The 22,270-nt window shown below is 37.3% G+C and overlaps 2 protein-coding genes across 2 annotated transcripts; one reads left to right on the top strand and one right to left on the bottom strand.

Annotated features, from left to right (window-relative positions):
- Positions 1–414: 414 nt before the first annotated feature.
- On the top strand, positions 415–1,262 carry LOC114358387 (protein lethal(2)essential for life-like). Its single transcript, XM_028312345.1, has one exon. The coding sequence runs from the start codon at positions 565–567 to the stop codon at positions 1,117–1,119; it is 555 nt and encodes a 184-aa protein (XP_028168146.1). The 5' UTR covers positions 415–564; the 3' UTR covers positions 1,120–1,262.
- Positions 1,263–9,251: 7,989 nt separating this feature from the next.
- On the bottom strand, positions 9,252–20,279 carry LOC114358379 (uncharacterized). Its single transcript, XM_028312333.1, has 10 exons — positions 20,232–20,279; positions 15,328–15,603; positions 14,763–14,970; positions 13,744–13,889; positions 13,107–13,229; positions 12,700–12,981; positions 12,064–12,271; positions 11,248–11,393; positions 10,604–10,726; positions 9,252–10,187 (listed from the first exon to the last, which is right to left on the bottom strand). The coding sequence occupies exons 1-10, from the start codon at positions 20,277–20,279 to the stop codon at positions 9,504–9,506; spliced, it is 2,244 nt and encodes a 747-aa protein (XP_028168134.1). The 3' UTR covers positions 9,252–9,503.
- Between the last annotated feature and the right edge of the window lie 1,991 nt (positions 20,280–22,270).

Raw genomic sequence — 22,270 nt, 5'->3', positions numbered from 1 at the left:
GAGTAAGTAATAGAACTTGAATGGGTAAGTGAATCGATGAAGTGAGTTTGCGGATCTGATGTCAGTCGATATTTAATACTTATAAAAAAATAATTTATCTCATAGGAGATCTATCATAGGAGAATTGTTGTTAAAATTATTATAAAACAAGAGCAATTTTATAAATTATCCTAACACAGAACTCGGAGGCGAACTGTAAGGAAATTTGTAGCGATCACAACAGATCAATAAATATCGGTCGCATACTAGGATTTTATTGAACTAGAATAGCCGCTAAAAAAACCGATATAATCATATTTATATGCTGCCCCTTATCTAGGCGCCCCTGGCGACATTGGAGATAGCCGATGTTCGAGAAATTTCTACTCGATACTAGATGGCGCTGTTCGCGAGTATAAATTCCACCGAAAAAGGCGCCACTGTAGTCATTTGGAAACAAGCAAAGCTAGCGAGAAATCAAGCGAAGCGATTTCAAGCGGTGTTTACAACTTCAAGCGATTTGAAGCGATTGTCTACAGATTTCTATTGAAGTTCTCAAGTGTTCAAGTTACCAAGCGCATCAAGATGTCTCTTCTACCATATTTCTTGGACGACTTCGGCTTCCGCCGCCCTCGCCACTTGATGGAGCAGCACTTCGGTCTTGGTCTGACCCCGGACGATCTTCTGAGCGTGGTGGCTGCGCCTGCGATCACCAGAGAATACTACCGGCCGTGGCGACACCTTGCAGCGGTCGCTCGTGACGTAGGATCCAGCATCAAGTCCGAAAAAGACAAGTTGCAGATCACGTTGGACGTTCAGCATTTCGCGCCGGAGGAGATTTCTGTGAAGACTGCGGACGGGTACATTGTGGTGGAAGGCAAACATGAGGAGAAGAAGGATGAACACGGGTACATTTCTCGTTGTTTCACTCGGCGTTACGCGCTGCCCGAAGGAGCTGTACCGGAGACCGTAGAATCCAAACTGTCTTCGGATGGAGTGCTGACCATCACGGCGCCGAAGAAGATTCCAGACGCCATCAAGGGCGAGAGAGCAGTTCCTATCACCCAAACCGGCCCTGTCAGGAAAGAAATCAAGGATCAACAAACCAACGGAACCGAGCAGAAGGAAGAAAAGAAGTAAATTAGTTCGCTCTATTAATTCCGTGAAGAAAAATCTACCGGTTTTTGTTCAGGTGCTATTGTAAGATAAAGTTACTTTTGTATTCGAATTCCAAAGTTTTGGCAGTGCCATTTCGAGACTGATTTTTGTTGCTTATTTTTAAATAAATGAAACAATAATTAAGTATTATTGTAATTTATTTTCTTACCTTCTACATATCTTGTAACCTATAGAAATACATTAAGTACCTACACACAATAATAAATGAAGGTATGTAGGTAGGATAGGTTTTTTCCCATACATAGTAACACCTCCAGCTTCTTGTTATTACACACTGACACAATAATATAGATAGGTAGGTTAAAGGTACCTACGTGTGCTAGGTTAGTAGGTACTCGTAGGTAGTTAGGTACTTACTTAATTAATCTACCTACACCCCAATAGACTGGAAATCTTGCAAATTAATGCCAAACAAATAAGTCTAACCCTAATTTTGGGTCAATTTATGACTAAACATTAGAGTCCCCGCACACGGGTCACCGGTCATTTATTTCCTGTAATTTCCATAGATTTTCTTTGTGGGCGGTCACCGGCGTCAAGTGAGCGGCGAGTCCTTATCACTGATGAGACAGATAGGGTTGCCAACTTTTCTTTCAAAATATAAAGTATACTAGCTTTCCGCCCGCGGCTTCGCCCGCGTGGAATTTTGTCTGTCACAGAAAAACAATATCGCGCGCGTATTTACTCATCGTTTAGACCTGGACTAACTACGACAAACATTTTAAAGTTATAATCAGACTAACGAACATCAATTCATTTTTATTTATATAGATAGATAGATGATAGCTAGCGGCCAGAGGCGGGGCAAGACCTAAATTTGATGTGGGCAAGACAGATTTCGCGAGGCCTTGTTCTGTGGCGACCTGAAGACGGATTTTATGAAATAATAAAAAAAAGGGTCAAAGGTCTATACATTGACAGTTTCTGATTTCTTGATTCAGTGATTATTTAAAGAATAATGTCCGTCACTTAAAACCGTGTTGTTGCTTAATTTTGTGTTTGATTATGGCTGAATTTGTTTGGAAAAAAATATATTTTTATTTTTAACTTCATTGTTTAGCTATCAAGAATTTATATTTAATAGTCAATGTTCGTATTGTGATATTGTCATCTCCACCATGTATACATTTTTTCAAAATTTTTGATGCGCGAGGCCCCTTGTACCGCGAGGCCGTAGGCGGTGGCCCACGTCGCTTACGCCTTACGCCGCCTCTGCTAGCGGCCGCCCGCGACTTCGTACGCGTGGATCCCGTTTTGCCCCCTTCATCTATCTTCAGCGGTTAACTCCCGTTCCCGTAGGAATTTTGCAATATCCTGTTGTGACTAAGCTTTAAGTTTACTAAGGTACCTGCATGCCAAATTTCAAGCGTCTATCTTACGCAGTTTAGATTTTTTCATACATATGTTTTTTCCCGCTAACTCCCGTTCCCGTGGGAATTTCACGATATCCTGTTGTACCTAAGCTTTAAAATTACTAAGGTACCTGCACACCAAATTTCAAGCATCTAACTTAAGCGGTTTAGATTTTTCATACAAAAGGATTTTTCCGCTAATTCCCGTTCCCGTGGGAATTTCGGGAATTCCTTTCTTAGTGCACCTCTACGGTACCTAAACTACGTCCCTTCCAAATTTCAAGTGCCTACGTTTAGCCGTTTAGGCTGTGCGTTGGTCTGTCAGTCAGTCAGTCAGTTTCTCCTTTTATATATTTAGAAGATTAGAGGTCGGAGAAGGAAAACAGACAGTATTAGAAAAAAAACAAACAGTATAGCTCTACAACGCGTACTTAAATGTGGTGTTGGGCATTTACTTTTAAAAATATCTATGGATACTAGTGATGCTAGCTGAAAACAGTATTTTGTATACTTTATTTTTGTTCAACAGTAAAAAGTATAATTTAGTGAAAAACAGTATAATACTGTTCAAAACAGTATAGTTGGCAACCCTAGAGACAGAGACCTTATTCTATTATATGAAAATATAATAATAAATAAATAGGAAAGAAAACATGCCTGGCGTTGTTTTGTGGTTGCGGTCAGTGGCCCGTGTGTCCCTTTTTTTTGTCGCGGAGTAAATTTAATGCTTTGCGCACCGTCACCACTGCCGGGGGATAGGGTGGTGTGTGGGACTCTCGGCTCAGGGCGCTGCTCCGTCCTGAAAAGGACGGGATATACCCACTAAAACTTCCGCGGCGTTCCGTCATCGCCCGAGTGGGGGTGTCGCGAGTATCCAGCCGTAGCCTTAGGCTTGCTATACACGGACAGCTTGAAGCTGTCGGATACTAGCTGCTTCAAACTGTCTGTGTATGGCGGGCCTTGGACTTCCGCGACAAGCCCGTGTGTCACTACCCTTAATTATATTATCCATGCTCAGAATCACATTTAAAACAAGTATTAAATTGTACGAGTGTAAGTAGGTAGGCATAAAGGGTAGAAAGTACATTATTATAGGTACGAGAATTATAATGGAGACTGGGCACTTTTCTATGAATAGTGGTGTAACTATCATAATGCACATTTATGTAGAGAACTAGGGTTTTTTCGCAAAAAAAAAAGGATTTTGTGGGCTAGAAGTATGTATGTTTTAGATTTTTTTGTTCTAATGAAACACTTTTTATACGAACCTCTTTATTTAGCTACAACAAAATGAAGAGCCGTCACATGACGTAAATAATACCATATATTTAATGCTATTATATGTAATGGTGTATAAAACAATTTCTTTAGAAGCTCAGTTACGCATATCACTACTGTGCTGTGTATTCACAATATATTTTTACTTTAATTTCAATATCGGTTTGGAAGGTCTATACAAAAGCTTATTTGAAAACGTAGTTAAGGCAGAGAGTTGCAAAGTATCAAAATATTTTTTCTTCAGAAGTATTATTACCTATATTTTTATGTACACGGAATAAAATTATATAAAAAGGTATTTTGAAAATATTAAGAAGGGATGAAAAAATATGATTCAAGTTAAGTAATGTTTCTCCCAAACCGGTATTAAAGAAACCCTACTATTTAAAGTATTGCTATACATTGATACTACTAAAATCTGTCGCCAGACATTTTTTCTAACACACAACAATTTTATTTTCATAAAAGCGACTGTTGAACAACTGTTACTGATACCTTAAGAGTTAAAACAAAGAATATTTCATTTATTTATGTATGAAACATTAACATGAATTATAATAATTTGCTGCGAAAATATTGTAAACATCTAACGAGAAAAAATATAACAAAATAAACATTTAAAAAAATATCAATTTTATAGTTGACACGACCTATCAATTTGAAATAACATTTTTATATATTTTTTTAGCTGTAATTCTACCTTGGCTTTGTAAGGCAGTAGGCACCAATAACTAAACTCTGTCACTATTTTGCGAAATTGAAAACTTTGTGGTTGGTAGACCTAAAGTTGGGTGTTTTTTTAAGTTATGACTTGGAATTATTGGTAAATGGTGTCAACTATCCAAATCTACCTAGGAAAGATCTACCTAATTGATCTCATTGTTGAAATGATAATAATTCCCTAGTTTTAGAAGTGCAATATTTATTTATTTTATACATAAGAATTATTTTCTTAAACCAGTTTCTCTGCTTGTTAAACGACTTTATAACTATTTTCCTATAATTTATTTACATGGAAGGCATGTGGCAAGTGCACGAATACATATTTTTTTATTTATTTTTCATATATTATTTAATGTACTGAGTAAAAGGACGTCCTTCACAATGAACCATTCAGTTTTCTAATCTATAAATTCAAAATTTAACATCGTAAAAATGAAGAACCAATTTTACATATACATTTTCTTTTTTTATATAAAACTTTAGCAAATACAAAAGAAGTTCTTTTCGTCACACCTACAACAGAAACAATTTAGAAAAATTATTTCCTATTTTCTTTTATAAATTTATTTTAGATATATCTACGTTCCTAACTCTATGCTACATAAAGATGTACGCTCATATTTTTGCTTTGCAACATCTAATGCTAGAGATACGATAGGTACAAAATTGAGCTTTATTGATATGTATCGTTAGAATCACCTTTGCGAAGTAAGTATTCGTTTTTAGCTTTTTTTTTTTTTAAATTTCGAAGCAAACAATTATTGCCTGTGCTAAATTTAGTTACATAGTGTTAAGGCTCTCACAAATATACTCAAAATTCGCCACAAATAAAAATCGTTTTAAACGCTAAGCAAGCAGTAAATAGATGAAAAGTCCAATACATAATAAAATTACATTACACAATATTTAAACACAATAACATAGATAACATTAATGATAAAAAAGATTTAGATTTCAACAAATATTTTAGAATAGATGATTGAAAATTTAACTAACTTGAAGAATTTAAAACGTATGTTTAATTGGGCACAAAATACAATATGCCATCAAAACAACAACTAAAAGCCATAATTTGATCTATTTAACATGACATAATCATGATTATGTTGATATGTCTAAATTGGCTAAGTAATTAAAAAGGCATAAAACTTTCTGAATTTTCACTAGAGTATTTCTCAAAAAAAATGTACATTTTGAAAAAAAAAAGTGTGCTTTGAAACAGTTCAAAAGTTTTATATTTATAAATCATCACACAAAAAAAACACACACACAATTTTGAAGGATGAATATTAATCTTTAAGATAACGAAGAATTATAGCTATAATCCTACTTATTACCAAATATTTAAATATTTTAAAAATAGTCCTTTTTTACCTTTCATACAAAAACCTGTTTGCCACCCTAGCTTTTTCATGTATTTTTGTTTCATAAAATGCGATACGTAACTAAATTATTGTAAATTTCTTTGTATTATCGTTCTACAGTAATCGCAGTTTCTGTATCAAATTGATTTTCTATGGGGTGTCATAATGAATTGGCAATTTAAAGCAAAAAAACAAAATGAGTCGCTCTCATTTACTATTTCGTTATTTACTCTTTAGTTACGATTTATTTCTACTTTCCCATGGTTTCTGAACAATTCCGTATTTATTTTACACGGACAACAATAGCTGCACTCTGAATGGCTGTTGGCCTGACGTCTCCGCCATAACATCTATCGCGAAAATTAGTGAAAACGTGTGTGTTTTGTGGGATTACTTTTTCGTAACAGGCAGTAAAATCAGCGATTTTATATAGAACGGTAAGTCTTCATTTAACCATTTTTTGTAATACGTGTGGTACGAACATTTAGTAAGCTTTTATATTTGCTGTAACAAATTTTATCAAAAAAATACTTGTTTCTGATCTCATTTTGTCTAATATTTTGTTACGTTTTTTACGAATTTCGTTACGTTACGAAAAAGTACAACATAATGCTGAGTGTATACTGTTATTACCTGACTAAGCATAGTAATATTCACTACTTAATTTATTTCAAAAAATATAGAGCGTTAATAACAAAAGGATTGGATACTATCTGCTTTACAGAAGTGCCACCAGCAAAAAATTATCAAATCATTTAGATTACGTTTTTATGTGATTACTTCTTGTTTTTTTAGGAATGCCGCCAAAAACCAATGCCGAAAGGCAAAAAGCTTACAGAGAACGACTCAAAATGGATAAACATGATGGAACAAAAATAATTTTATTAAAATAGTATGAATGATTACTCCCTTATTTTATTTCTAACCCCTTAATATTACCCCGTATTTGGGTGCATACTTACAAATATTTCGAATTGAATAAATGAAGAGCATTCACAATATTTCGCCAGTGTATAACAAGCCTTATGGCCTTACTATTTCGTTACTACCGTTTCGTTACGTACATTTTTTTTGAGAAATACTCCTATAACAAAAAGGACACAGTTTTGTTAGCCATCTATCCAGAAGAAATAAAATTTTAGTAACTAGTAGTTTATTTTCAAATATAATGGCCTTTAATTAAAATACGCCATGTTTTTTTTTCCATGATACATAAATTAATTAAATAAAAAAATAGCCAGGGATAGCTATTTCAGCCAAACGTAAACAAATTTATTAAAAATTAATATCTAGTATTCTAGTTGATTAAAAAAAAATCTTCTTGCGATCGACTGGCCATAAGGCCATTAGCTATCCCTGAAATATAAATAAATATTATCTTATATTTATTTATTTATTATTGCACAAATTGTTATTAATATTACTAATAAATATAACTTTGAATAAATAAACTTATTTAACTATAGTTTTATTTCATGATCATAAATAAATAATTGTGTGCAATTTATATTAGTGGATTTATTACGAGTTTCATATTTTTATACTAAATAATGTAGATGTAATATAAAGATGAAGGTGTAGGTATTCCTCAAAAAAGTTCCTACATACTCTGCGTTCAATTTATAGAACTACTAGCTGACCCGGCGAACTTTGTTCCGCCTTAATGGCAATAAATAACGGAATAAAAAGTATCCTATGTCCTTCTCCTGGCTCTAAACTACCTCCCTGACAATTTTCAGCTAAATCGGTTCAGCCGTTCTTGAGTTATAAGTGGAGTAACTAACACGACTTTCTTTTATATAATAGATAGAAGATATAAATTTAATAAAAACAACGAGTCAATATTGATATAAACTAAAATAGTTGTAATAAAAGTGTGACTAATGTATATTATAATTTCATTTTAAATACTTAAATAGATGGAAAGTGATATGTAAACGTTCAATATAAGACTTTATCACAGAATACATACAACAATACCTACAATATTTTTATTATACTTAATATGTGATATGTGTGTTTTTGAACCGTGAAGGTATTATTTAAGTGTAACTTATAAAAAGAACTTAACTCTAATTATCTATTTGAAACAAAAATCTTTCAGTGAACGATAGTAGTGACTTGTGATTTTATCTTTTATTTATCATTTTAAAAACTTAAAATTCCACGCGTGTTTTTTGTTCTCTAAAAATATTTTTTGATTCAAAAAATCGATTTTGCAATCCATGATTCCAAAAAAGTTACTATTTAACGGATTTTGTAAAAAAAAAGTAACTCATTTCAATGCCAATATTAAGAAAACAAAAAAAAAAAGAAATAACATCAATTTAAAAAGTAGAGAACAAGATATAGTCACTTTTTACATAGTGTCCTAACCGTAGCTTCAGTTACTACCACCACTAGGATTTAAAACTCTTTAGAACACAAGAATCTATTTCTACTTCAAATTAAAGCTTCTTGTTTTACCATTTTTAACACGTTACATTATTTCTAATCGTGTAATGTCCCAGAAATACATTTATAAGTGTCTTCTACAAATCGTTAGTGCAGTGACGGACAAAGAAAACATTTTGGAAAAAAAATCTCATAATATGATAAAAAGATATATTATATCTTTGATATTTTTAACTTTTTTTTATCAATTGTTGCATGTTTTATAGTATTTTTTGTATTTCTGATTCTAGTTGAAATAGCTATATGTAAAATAATAATTTAATTTATGCAACGTTAGCTTTATATGTTTTTTATTTATTTTCTTGTTTTACGTCATAATAATTTGTGTTCCACTAGCTTTTGCCCGCGGCTTCACCCGCGTGAAATTTAGTTTGTCACAGATCGTCATAAATTATGGCCTATATGTTATTCTGGGTTTTAAAGAATAATACTGTAAAGTTTCATCAAAATTCGTTCAGTAGTTTTTGCGTGAAAGAGTAACAAACATCCATGCAGACATCCAAACTTTCGCATTTATAATTTTAGTAGGATTAGTTTAAATTTTTTGTTTATCCTTGACGGGTTACCACAACATTACAACATTATCTAATATTTTTTATATTTTTCCAATTTCTGCCCGTCACTGTACATTATAAAGGTGCTTACACATTGATGGATATACGATTTCCTAAATACAGTCTAACAGAAAGGCAATCTACTTCAGACGACTACAACTTACTGTAAGAGAAATAAAAGGATAACTTGTTTCTGCTATAGATCCCGACTTCTTAATATTTAGTTATTTTAACTTTAAAAATATTCAACAGTTAACGTTCATTCATTTTATATTATTAAAAAGATTTTAATGTTTGTGCAATATTTATTTTTACTTGCAAAAATAATTAAATTGTAATAATGATGATATTTCTCGATCTGTGTAGTGTTTTAATAAGTTTTTGCTTTTCTACCACTATTAATATTTTTTCTATAAAATCCTGAATGCAGAACATCTCAAAAAATTCAAATCGTGTCTATAGCAGATAACTATTGTATATTAACAAAAATTTACCAGTGTAAAAGGCGTACACTTATTTACAAAACCCAGCCTTTAAGATCCACCTACAAAGCACCAGTCTAAGTCGGAAACAAACCAAATATATTAACTATGATATGTTTAGTTCATAATCTTCAGTCTTCAAACTACTACTAATTTCAGACCTAGGCTATCGGACTCAAGTTCAACTCTAGAAGAGGACGCTCTCTCAACAAAGAAATAAAAAAGCAGTACAGTAATAGTACATCCAATCTCATAGTACACGTCTCTAGAAAAATATTTAAGTATAATTGCATCAGCAACAAGTTTTTTAAAATTATCAAATATTGTAATATTCACAGCTTTTATGATATGTATCATTTCCTTATAAATATTTACATCTAGATCACTTACATCTACTTTAACTTCGGTGATAGTTTCGTTTTGTGCATTTACATAAGCGTGTGCATCGTGCGATGTTTGTACATATATAATTTCAGTAAATTCTTCGTTCAAAATAGATAGAAAGTTCAAAATATTATATCTCTCGTTAAAGAAAGGAACGACGTTCGAAGTTGTTATATAATCGAATAAATTCGATATAAAATTGACGATTTTGTCGGCGGGGATGATGAATTCGAGGTTGTATAGGATGGTGATGAGGATGATGAAGAGGTAAATGAGGCTTTGAGGCCGATGGCTGGTGATGGCCGAGCTAGGGGGTGCGGGGTAGACCACGTCCACTTCAGCGATCTTGAAGATAGAGAGAAGCAGGTGGGAGGAGATATCTTCATGTTGGGTGTTGATCCTCGTCTTGACCTCTTTCAAGACGTCAATACATTCCTCCTGAGAAAGAATGAGACATGAAGTTATCTTAAAAATAGTCTTTGGACAAAAAAAAATCTTTGGACAATTTCACACAGCGCCAGCTAGCCCTAAAGTAAGCAACTTAATGCTTGTGTTATGGGTGCTAGCTTAACGGATATACTACTTATATACTTTTTTTTTAATACATACATATTATACATAGTAACATCCAGACCCGTCACAGATATTAAAATTCATCATTTAAATTTCTGCCCGGCCGGGAATCGAACCCGGGACCTCTCGGCATAGTAGTCCGCTCTGAACCACTACACCAAACGGCCGACATAGTGGGCAAACCATTTTGGATGGAGCTCTAGAGTCTAGACATGGAAACAACAAAAAGAAAAAATACCCAAATAGGTTGTCTCTCAAGAAATTAAACAATTAAATAATACCTTCTCCCGATCCAGTAAAGCTTCGCCAGCCTCCCGGAGGGACTCCTGTTCCCTCTGTGGGACGCTCGCCGATATGATCACGTTCTCGTTGCTGATGTTGAACAGGGTCAGAGTGCAGTTCGTCTGGAAATGTACCTATACGGTAAAATATGAGAATGTTTGTATGTATCGTCACTTCATCACGCTTTATTGCTGAACATCCAATGATTTTCATATAGGCCGGTTTGTAGTGGCTTGTATCTTGTAACCAGCGTCTTCCTGGAACCTTTATAAGATCATCATTCTGTCCACCTTGTAGGTGGACGTCCCACGCTACACTAGTCAGAACTTTGCCTCTGTTTCAGAGCCATGATGCCCCACCGGCCGTAAGTTCTGCGTGATATTAGGTATGTGCCCTGCCTGTGGACATTCATTACACGCTGCGCTTCCTGATCTCCGTTCCAGTAGAAACTTACTCGAAAAACGCTATCCAAAAATTCGAATGTTGTCATCCCTAGCACGCAAACCGAGATGTTAGCAAGAGCGACGGTGTCAGATAGACCCGAAACTACTAAAATAGCATTTCTGAGTAGGCTTGCAGAACCTTGCTACTCTATCGGCCGTCAGTTCTGCGTAATTGTGGTTTTCTTTCTAAAACTACTGACCCCATCATTGTGCACAGTATACAGGTACTGCTGGAGTAGACGGACAGCATCTTCAGCGCCGAGCCCGGTGTGAGGGCGCAGCAACGCCTCGTCGACCGCGCTGAAACCTAGCAGCAAGTACACGCCTTCGGGCAGCTTGTATTCACCTGGAAACCAATTATGTCACTATAAAAGCTCGTATCTTGAAAGGAATCACCAAACTCAAGAACAGTCTTTCCTGAACACTATAATCCGGGCGTTTTCAAGGCGAGAGTGAATAGGCACTTACAGGGCAGATATGTACCATCCTAGACTGCATCTCACTTAACACCAGGTGCGATTGCGGTCAAATACCTGCCTTGGCTAGCATAAAAAAAAAAAAAAAACAGATTTAAGGAAGTGAAAGAAAGGAAAGCGACAATAGCCCATCGGTGTCAGTATCTTGTCTAGTCATTGTGGATTGTCGGTAGTTGAAACCCGTCCGCAGACTATTGTGGTAAACCCCCTCCTAAGGCAAACGGTTAGCTGGAGGGGTTAACACGGTGTACAAGCCACAGGTGAACGGGCATCTAGTAGACAGTTTCACTCCACGCACTCCCCTTGTAGGTAGACAGCATCTACACTTCCAAAGTAAGAAAAGGAAACTTAATTAAGAAAGAAAAGGTATCCTATAAAAAGAAACATTTCAGTTACCAGGATTCGGCCTCATGCAGACAAAGGATTCAGAGTAGCAATAGCACCGACCCCTGCCTGTACGCTTGATACGCCGGCGCGACGTGCAAGTAGTGGAAAAATAAGAACAGTTCACTTATGAGTAAAACAAATCAGTTTGCTTACCAGGATTGGGCCTCATGCAGATAAACGATCCAGAGTAGCAGTAGCAACGCCCTCTATACGCCTGGTACGCCGGCGCAGCGTGCGAGTAGTGGGCAAGTCGGGACGAGCAGGGTGCTCGGGGGACGCAGGCCACCTTACAGGATACTTGAAGCGACGCCTCGCAGACACACAGGTCTGTGCATTCCGCCAGCTCTGCCGAGCGGTACAGCTGGAATTGTGATGTTTTGGTTATAAGATTAAAGGTCTAAAGGTCTCTACTGTTGTTGCTTTCTGTCAACTAGATGATTTATTGCTGGACTAAGGCCTTCCCTCAGGATTCACAAGTGTTTAAAATTGATGATTACGAGTTTGAGCAATATTTTTGATGTCGAAAATGTTTAAGAGAAAATCGTATATTTTTCAGCTTTACGAACTGATGGCCGCTGGGGCAGGAAAGTTCTTGAGTGGCGACCACGAGCCGGAAGACGTAGCGTGGGCAGGCCTCCCACTAGGTGGACCGACGATCTGGTGAAGGTTGCGGGAGGTGCCTGGATGCGAGAGGCGCAGGATCGGTCTTCATGGAAATCCTTGGGGGAGGCCTTTGTCCAGCAGTGGACGTTTTTCGGCTGAAACGACGACGACGACGTATATTTTTACCCGACTGCGCCAGAAGGAGGGTGTTGGATTTCNCGATATAAAATTGACGATTTTGTCGGCGGGGATGATGAATTCGACGTTGTATAGGATGGTGATGAGGATGATGAAGAGGTAAATGAGGCTTTGAGGCCGATGGCTGGTGATGGCCGAGCTAGGGGGTGCGGGGTAGACCACGTCCACTTCAGCGATCTTGAAGATAGAGAGAAGTAGGTGAGAGGAGATATCTTCGTGTTGGGTGTTGATCCTGGTCTTGACCTCTTTCAGGACGTCAATACATTCCTCCTGAGAAAGAATGAGACATGAAATTATACAAATAGTATAATGATTTTGGATGGAGCTCTTGACAATGTAGACATGGAAAAGAAAAAAGAAAAATACCTAGATAGGTCTCTTAAGAAATTAAATACCTTCTCCCGATCCAGTAAAGCCTCGCCAGCCTCCCGTAGGGACTCCTGTTCCCTCTGCGGGACGCTCGCCGAGATGATCACGTTCTCGTTGCTGATGTTGAACAGGGTCAGAGTGCAGTTTGTCTGGAAATTAATACGGTCAAATATGAGAAGAGATGAATGGTTGTATGTATCGTTACTTCATCACGCTTTATTGCTGAACATCCAATGATTTTCATATAGGCCGGTTTGTAGTGGCTTGTATCTTGTAACCAGCGTCTTCCTGGAACCTTTATAATTTATAATATATCTGTCCACCTTGTGGGTGGACGTTCCACGCTACACTAGTCAGTACATTGCCTCCATTCCAGATGCCCCACCGACCATAAATTCTGCGTGATATGTGCCCTGCCTGTAATTTTGGCTGTTTGGTGGACATTACACACTGCGCTTGCTTGTACCTAACATCCGTTCCAGCAGAAACTTACTCCGAATAACGTTAAATGTTGTCATCCCACTCACGCAAACCGAGATGTTAGCATGAGCAACGGTGTCAGACAGACCCGAAAGAAACATTTCGGAGTAGACCTGCAGAACTTTGGTACTCTATCGGCCGTCAGTTCTGCGTAATTGTGGTTTTCTTTCTAAAACTACTGACCCCATCATTGTGCACAGTATACAGATACTGCTGGAGTAGACGGACAGCATCTTCAGCGCCGAGCCCGGTGTGCGGACGCAGCAAAGCCTCGTCTACCGCGCTGAAGCCCAGCAGTAAGTACACGCCTTCGGGCAGCTTGTATTCACCTGGAAACCAATTATGTCACTATAAAAGCTCGTATCTTGGAAGAAATCACCAAACTCAAGAACAGATTTAAGACTGGAAAAATTAAGAAGCGTTGAGACCCGTGTTCTTCTATTCAGACTTAAGAAAGTTAAAGAATGGAAGGCGACGATTAAATATAGCCCATCGGTGTCAGTATCGAACTGCCGATTACATTGTGGATTGTGCTCCGCAGATTATTGTGGTAAACCCACTTCTAACGCATACATTTTTTTTTATGCAGGGCAAGGCAGGTATTTGACCGCGGTCGTACCTGGTGTTGAGTAAGATGCAGTCTAGGATGGTACATATCTGCCCTGTAAGTGCCTATTCACTCTCGCCTTGAAAAGGCCCGGATTATAGTGTTCAGGAAAAACAGCAGCAGACAGCGTATTCCATTCCATATAATATTTAACTTAGCTGGAGGGGTTAACAGGATGTGAAGTCACCGGTGAATGGGCATCTCGTAGGCAGGTTCGCTCCACTTTGAGATAGCATCTGCATTCCCCGAGTAAAAAAGGCAACTTAATTAAGAAAGAAAAGGTATCCTATGAAAAGAAACATTTCATTTACCAGGATTCGGCCTCATGCAGACAAAGGATCCAGAGTAGCAATAGCACCGACCCCTGCCTGTACGCTTGATACGCCGGCGCGACGTGCAATTAGTGAAAAAATAAGAACAGTTCGCATATGAGTAAAACAAATCAGTTCACTTACCAGGATTGGGCCTCATGCAGATAAAGGATCTAGAATAGCAGTAGCAGCGCCCTCTATATGCTTGATACGCCGGCGTGACGTGCAAGTAGTGGAAAAATAAGAACAGTTCGCTTATGAGTAAAACAAATCAGTTTACTCACCAGGATTGGGCCTCATGCAGATAAACGACCCAGAATAGCAGTAGCAACGACCCCTGTATGCTTGATACGCCGGCGCAGCGTGCGAGTAGTGGGCAAGTCGGGACGAGCAAGGCGCTCGGGGGACGCAGGCCACCTTACAGGATACTTGAAGCGACGCCTCGCAGACGCACAGGTCTGTGCATTCGGCCAGCTCCGCAGAACGGTACAGCTGGAATTGTGATGTTTTGGTTATAAGATTAAAGGTCTAAAACTGTTGCTATATTTTTGTCAACTAGATGATCTACTGCTGAACTAAGGCCTTCCCTCAGGATTCACAAGTGTTTAAAATTGATAATTATGTGTTTGTTTTTCGAGTGTATGTATTCTATGTATGTATATTTTTCGAGTGTAAATACTCTCTAAAAAAACAATAAGTAAATCTTTAAAATCTTGTTGGTGTAGCTATTGTACAGACGATGGCACATCAAATTGAGCAGTGGCATTTTAAGTAGTTGTACTGGTGCTAATTTCACAACAAAACCGTATGGTCTGATGCTGTACCCAATTATCGATGATATATACGTACCCGTCTCGTTTCCCCCATCTTGATATACTGCGCCTGATCATCACTCTCCGGCTTCTTCACGATGCAGTACTTCGTTGGCTCAAGCGTTGTCGTGGGCCTTGTCGTAGTCGTCGTCGTGGTCGTCGTACGAGTGGTAGTGGTCGTCGCGCGAGTCGTGGTCGTGGTCGCGACCGTTGTGGTCTCGGTGGTGGTTTCTACGATAGGCTCGGAGATTTGCTGACTCTTTGGTTCCGCAGTTTGCTCGGATTGGGTAGTGCTGGGCGGCTCGCGGTTGTCCTGCTTTGGAGAATAGATTTATGAAACAACTAGTAGGCCCAGGGAACTACTTCGTACCGCCCATATTTTTTTCTTTGATAGGTACAAACAGTTTCCTCCCCGTTTAAACCTTCCCTGGACTACAACAATAATTTCAAAACCAAAATCAGCCGAATCGGTCCAGTTCTGAGTATGAAATGCGGTTTTCGAAAAGTCTGGTTTTTGATTAGTGAAGTTTTCGAAAGTTAGGGTTCCTAAACGCGTTGCTTTTCGAAATGTTTCGTTTGTTCAGGTTTCCTTCTAAGTTAGGTTTTTGAAGGTTAAGTTTTTATGCATGACAAGGCAGGTATTTGAGCACAATCCCACCTGGTGTTAAACGAGATGCAGTCCAGGATGTTAAGGTTTTTGAAAGGTGTTGGTCTTTTAAAGTTGAGTTTTTCGNAACTAGAGGGTTGCCCACCGCGGTGTTGGACCAAAGTCCAGCCTACGGCGGGCTCACTCTAGTGGGCCCGATCGAGGGGACTACGGACGCGGCCTGAGGGCGCCACGGTAGGCTCGGACCTCGGCTCAGGCCGTGTCCGGGGGACGGATAGGGGTTTCGCGCTGTCACCCGCGAGGCGAGGCGTTTACGTTACGGTGCGGATAAGTGTGCGTTGCAGTATGGAGTTTCATACAAAGAATACTGACCGCATCGAGTTGATACGGTTACGATCCCTTTCCGGGTTGATTAGTGTGACAATAGTGAATGAGTTTCTTGCGCTGCTTCTTCTCAGCACTGGCCCATTTATTGTCCTGAAGCAGACTCAGTGGTAGAGTTAATACTGGGACGTGTAAAAGTGCTTTTTAAAAGCCTACTTGCATAAATAAATTAGTTTTATGAGTTTCTTTAAATTCTTTATCCGTACGACCGCATTTCGTGTGATGCAATTTAAACTCTAAAGAACTTTTATGTAGTCACTAGCTGACCCGGCGAACTTTGTTCCGCCTTAATGGCAATAAATAAGCAGACTTTTTTTTTAATTTCGAACGGGATAAAAAGTATCCTATGTCCTTCTCCTGGCTCTAAACTACCTCCCGGACAATTTTCAGCTAAATCGGTTCAGCCGTTCTTGAGTTATAAGCGAAGTAACTAACACGACTTTCTTTTATTTTGTAAACGTTTGTGAGGCACGTACAATGAAACACAGGGCTGAGCAATGACTGATTTAATTCTATAAGATGCGGGTGAAAGCACATAACAAAATATTGACATTAGTTATCAAACTACCTGACATCATCCTTCCAAGGAAACATAATTATTGATGTTTTTCACTAGTAGGTACCTATTAAGCATGCAATATCTTTTATATTTAGCTTATGACATTTCTTTGTTTAATTATTACTAAAAATAATTAACTCATGCAATATACATAATAATTAAAATTATGAGTATTTGATTGTATTCATAATAAATACAATGTATTATAGACGTAAAATAGATTAAATATAATAATAATGAGTTGATCTTACTTAAGGCCTATAATAGGTATCTAATTAGGTATCTACCTGCACTATCATTAGATTATATTAAATTACAGTGTATTTTCAGTATTCTCAATCTTTCAAACAATTATAACCTACAGTATGTATACAAATTCAATTAGCTATTATTTGATAATTTTATAACATACTTAAATTACCACATCATAATCCTCAACAAGTTTTACACACCTTTAATAAAGTTGGATAAATATTTTAGTATTAATATATTAATTAAATCCTTTTAACATTAAATCAGATGGTGCGTTATATGTTAAGTTTAAATAGACATTTTATTATATTTATTATAACCAATACAATTCACGATATTTAATTATCAAATGTGTAAATATTAATACATTATTGAAGATTAAAAATTTCTATGAAATTATAATATTAAACATTGAAATAGGCATTTTATTATATTTATTATAACCAAAACTATTCACGATATTTGATTATCAAATGTGTAAATATTAAGATTAGTTAAATACATTATTAAAATTAAAAATTTTATGAAATTATAATATTAAACATTGTCTGTTTAGTTTAAATTACACAGATGCAGATTGAAGTCTTGTTTCACATCAGGATCCCAATTTATTCGGTGGCCTCACTGTCCTGCCGAAACGAGTAACATATTGATTAGGCACATTTCTATTATCTGCATTACGTTGCGGTTCGGAGGAACAGGTGACTGCAATGTCGTCGTAATCAAAGTTACATGTTTTGTTTTCTATCGCGGTCTCTTGATCCCGCGTGTCTAAACGGATGTGTCTACGGTTTCTTTTAGTAGTGCGTCCATTTGAATATTTTATTTCATATGAACGATCGCCTAAGATGCGTGATATTATTCCTGAAACCCACACATTTTTTATTACATTTAGAAATTTAACTTTTTGCCCAACAGATAACTTCGACAATTTTCTAAAACTTTTATCATAATACAGCTTTTGGTTAGATTGTCGTTTTAATAGATTATTTTTTACATTTCTTTGTATTTTAGGTTTTAGTAACTTGTTACTGAGTGGAATGATGCCGCGTAACTTCCTACTTTGTAGTAACTCTGCAGGAGAAGCCAAGTCTGTACTCAATGGAGTATTTAAGCACTCCAACAAAGCAAGGCGGTAGTCGGTACCATCCTCAATACTCTTAATCATAATATTTTTTACTGTTTGTATGGTCCGCTCAATCTGTCCATTGGACTGCGGATAATATGGAGAAGAGGTTATGTGACGGAACTGCCAAGTTTTTGCAAATTCTTTAAATTTAAAACATGAAAATTGAGGACCACAATCAGACATTACTATGTTAGGTATACCCTGACGACTAAATATATTTTTCAACGACTTTACGACTGTTTCAGCTGTAGTAGACTGCAGTTCAACTATTTCAAAATATTTGCTGTAATAATCTACCAGTAATAAATAATCCAGGCCTTTTAGTTGAAATAAGTCAACGCCTACCTTAGCCCAAGGCCTATCGGGAATTTCATGCGACTGTAATTCTTCCTTTTGATTATTTTTTCTATGCGACAGGCACACGTCACAATTTGATATGAGATTAATTAAATCTTTATTGATATGCGGCCAGAACACTGATTCCCTAGCTCTTAGCTTACATTTGTCTAAACCCATATGTCCTAAATGTATTTTATTTAGCATTTCTTTCCGCAACGACCTTGGAATAACGACCCGGTCGTCCTTCCAGATTAAACCGTAAGCTGTTGAAAGACTTTCTTTATATGTACAATAAGGTCTAACTACCTCAACTACCTTGTTGTTTTCTATGGGCCAGCCATGCAATATATACTTTTTTAACTGAACAAGTTCATCATCAATTTCCGTATATTTTTGAATGTTTATAAATTGCTCATCCGAGATATATTGTGACGTAACGCGGGCCGCGTGCTGGACCACTGCGCATACTTCATCAAGCTCGCGACTCGAGCTCGTACCATCGCCGCGTGCGGCGGCCGACTGACTCATCACCGCGCACGGCTCATAGGCACGAGATAATGCATCTGCTATGTATAGATGTTTGCCTGGCTTGTATATTAATCTAAACGAATAGCGTTGTAATCGCAGCAACATTTTTTGTAAGCGTAAGGGTGCATCTACAATTGGCTTTTTAAATATGCTTATTAGAGGTTTGTGATCCGTTTCAATGGTAACATCCTCGCGACCATATATGTAAGGATTAAAACGTTCGCAGGCAAACAGACAGGCGTATAACTCCTTTTCTATTTGTGCGTATCTTTGCTCCGTAGTAGTTAACGATTTCGAGGCGTAACACACTGGTAAATTATTTTGCATTAAACACGCACCTAATCCTGTTTTGCTGGCGTCCACTGACAATACTATTGGTGTTTTCAAACAGTAATACTGAAGCACGGGCCGTGTTATTAGACATGCCTTTAAATCCTGCACACATTTCTCATGTCTTTCATCCCAGTGCCATTCTGTCTCTTTCCTAAGTAATTCTCTTAGAGGCAATGTTTTATCCGATAAGTTAGGTATAAATGAACCTACATATGTTACTAAGCCTAACAGTCTCTCAACATCTTTTTTATTTTTAGGTATTGGCATATTTGTGATTGCTGTAAGATGTGAATCTTCAGGATATAATCCGTTCTTAGAAATTCTATGTCCTAGATATTTTATTTCTTCCAACCCGAATTTACATTTATCTTTGTTTAGTTTTAAATTAATTTTCCGACATCGTTCTAGAACTTGCTTTAATCGTTCATCGTGCTGGGCCCTAGTGTTGCCATATACCAACAAATCGTCTATATACATACATACACCTTCTAAATCATCGAAATTTTCGACCATTTTTTTATGAAATACTTCTGAGGCTGAGCAGATACCATAGGGCATTCTTAAAAATTTGTACCTACCAAATGGCGTGTTAAAAGTACACAGTGAACTGCTATTATCTAAAGCTACCTGCCAGAACCCTGCACTTGCATCCAGTGTGCTGAAGTATTTGGCACCAGATAACTTACTTAAGATTTCATCAAGTGTGGGCAATCTAAAGTGTTCGCGTTTGATAGCATTATTTAATTCTTTGGGGTCTAGGCATATTCTCAAATCACCATTTGCCTTTTTTACTACGGTTATACTACTCACCCATTCCGACGGGCCTTCTACTTTCGCAATAATATTTTGAGCTTCCATTTCTAACAACTTTTTCTTAACATCATCCCTTATTGCAAATGGTAACTTTCGTGGCGCGTGTATGACCGGTTCCACTTCATTTTTTAACTTTATGCTATAATATCCGGGTAAACAGCCTATACCCTCAAAAACATCCTGATATGAGTCTAAGAACACTGGAACACTATTAGATGATTTTATCGACATGACACGCTGTAATAAATTTAGTTCAAGACAACTATGTTTACTTAAAATTGGGCAAGATTGGACATCAGCTATTTTGAATTCCAGTACATACATGGTTTCTTTATAATAAACTCTAAGATGTATTTTCCCTAATACATGTATGGTTTCACCTGAGTATGAACTTAACTTTGTATTACTTTTAATCAATTGATTCTTGGACACGCCTATTTGTGATAAGTAATACAAAGGCAAAACATTTACATCTGCACCAGAATCCAATTTAAAACGCACCAATTTATTATTAATTTTTAAAATAGCACTCCAATAATCTACACGTTTATCAATAAAATTGTTTACCTGTTCCTCGGACTCCACACAATAAACATTTGACTCATAATTACAGACACGAGCAAAATGGTTCATTTTCAGGCACCGTAGGCACTTTTTTCCGTAAGCCGGGCATTTATATTGTCCATGTACACCTCCACATCGCGTGCAGTTGGCTTTTTCACGTCGTACCGCTGCTCCTTGCGCCGACGCCCGCGACGCCGACGACGGTCCCGCTGCTCCGCGGGCCGCCAGCTGATGTTGCATGTGTGGGCGGCCTCGAGCTCGGGTCCCTCGGCGTGAGATCAAAGCATTGACCTCTCTCTGTTCATCTTCAGGATATTCACAATTTCTCGATACCGCCATTCTCATACCGTTGTTTTTGTTGTATTTTATTTCGTGAACGTATTCTTGTTTTATATTTTCTGAGTATAATCTTGACACGGTGGCTATTCGGCAAATCTCTTGTGCTTTATCTAAGTTTAACTTTTCTTCCCGCAATAATCTTTCTCTTATTCCAGCATCGTTCACGCCACATACCAACCGATCTTTTATCAAATCTTCCATCAAATCGTTGAAATCGCAAGATTGTGCCAGTTTCCTTAGTTCATATATGTATTGATCAATCGATTCGTTTTCCATTTGGCCTCTTGTGAAGAACTTATGTCTTTCGACCGTTACATTTTTCTTCACTTTAAAATGGTCGTCCAAAATGTCGATGACTTGCTGCTGCGTATTGTATTTTTTGTTGGACTGATCTACGACTTCTCGACACTGTTCGCCAATTACGTGCAATAATATGTTTATTTGTATCTCAGGGCTTTTTTCCTTTAGCTGACACGCTTTGAAATAAATTTCAAAACCGTTTTTCCAACGTATCCAGTCTGCATTTCTTCCTGAAGTGTCAATCGAGTTTTCATCGTATTTAAACGGCAACGGGGGAGTGAGCACTGTCTCCATGACGAAATGTTCTGTATTTTAACACTTTTAAAATACGAATTACTACTTCAATTATCTACTGCCGAATATCCTGCCGGCTGCGCCATGTAAACGTTTGTGAGGCACGTACAATGAAACACAGGGCTGAGCAATGACTGATTTAATTCTATAAGATGCGGGTGAAAGCACATAACAAAATATTGACATTAGTTATCAAACTACCTGACAGTTTTATTCCGGTAAAAAGTGTGCAATTAATCAAACAGCAATAGTGTATTGCAGCCTCGGGCGCTGATGTGAAGGATACAGTAATAGCCGTTTGCTTGTAGAAGATTTAAATAAAAGTTTTAATATTGTATATGGCGCGATTATTCCGGTCAACAAATTTTAAATGATGTATGGGAATAACGATTCAATATCCATGGTGCTTTTGGTAAATCAGGCAATTTCAAAGATAAAATTCTGAAAAAAATTCAAAAGGTGTATAGGGACCAGCAGTTTACTAAAATCACTTAGGCCCGGTTTTTTGATTCGTAGTTAAAATAACCATTAGTCAAATT

The sequence above is a fragment of the Ostrinia furnacalis genome, unplaced genomic scaffold, assembly GCF_004193835.3.
Source record: "Ostrinia furnacalis isolate ACB-3 unplaced genomic scaffold, ASM419383v2 OfSCF3905, whole genome shotgun sequence".
Taxonomy (NCBI): Eukaryota; Metazoa; Arthropoda; class Insecta; order Lepidoptera; family Crambidae; genus Ostrinia; species Ostrinia furnacalis.
This window is presented reverse-complemented; position numbering and strand designations above follow the sequence as displayed.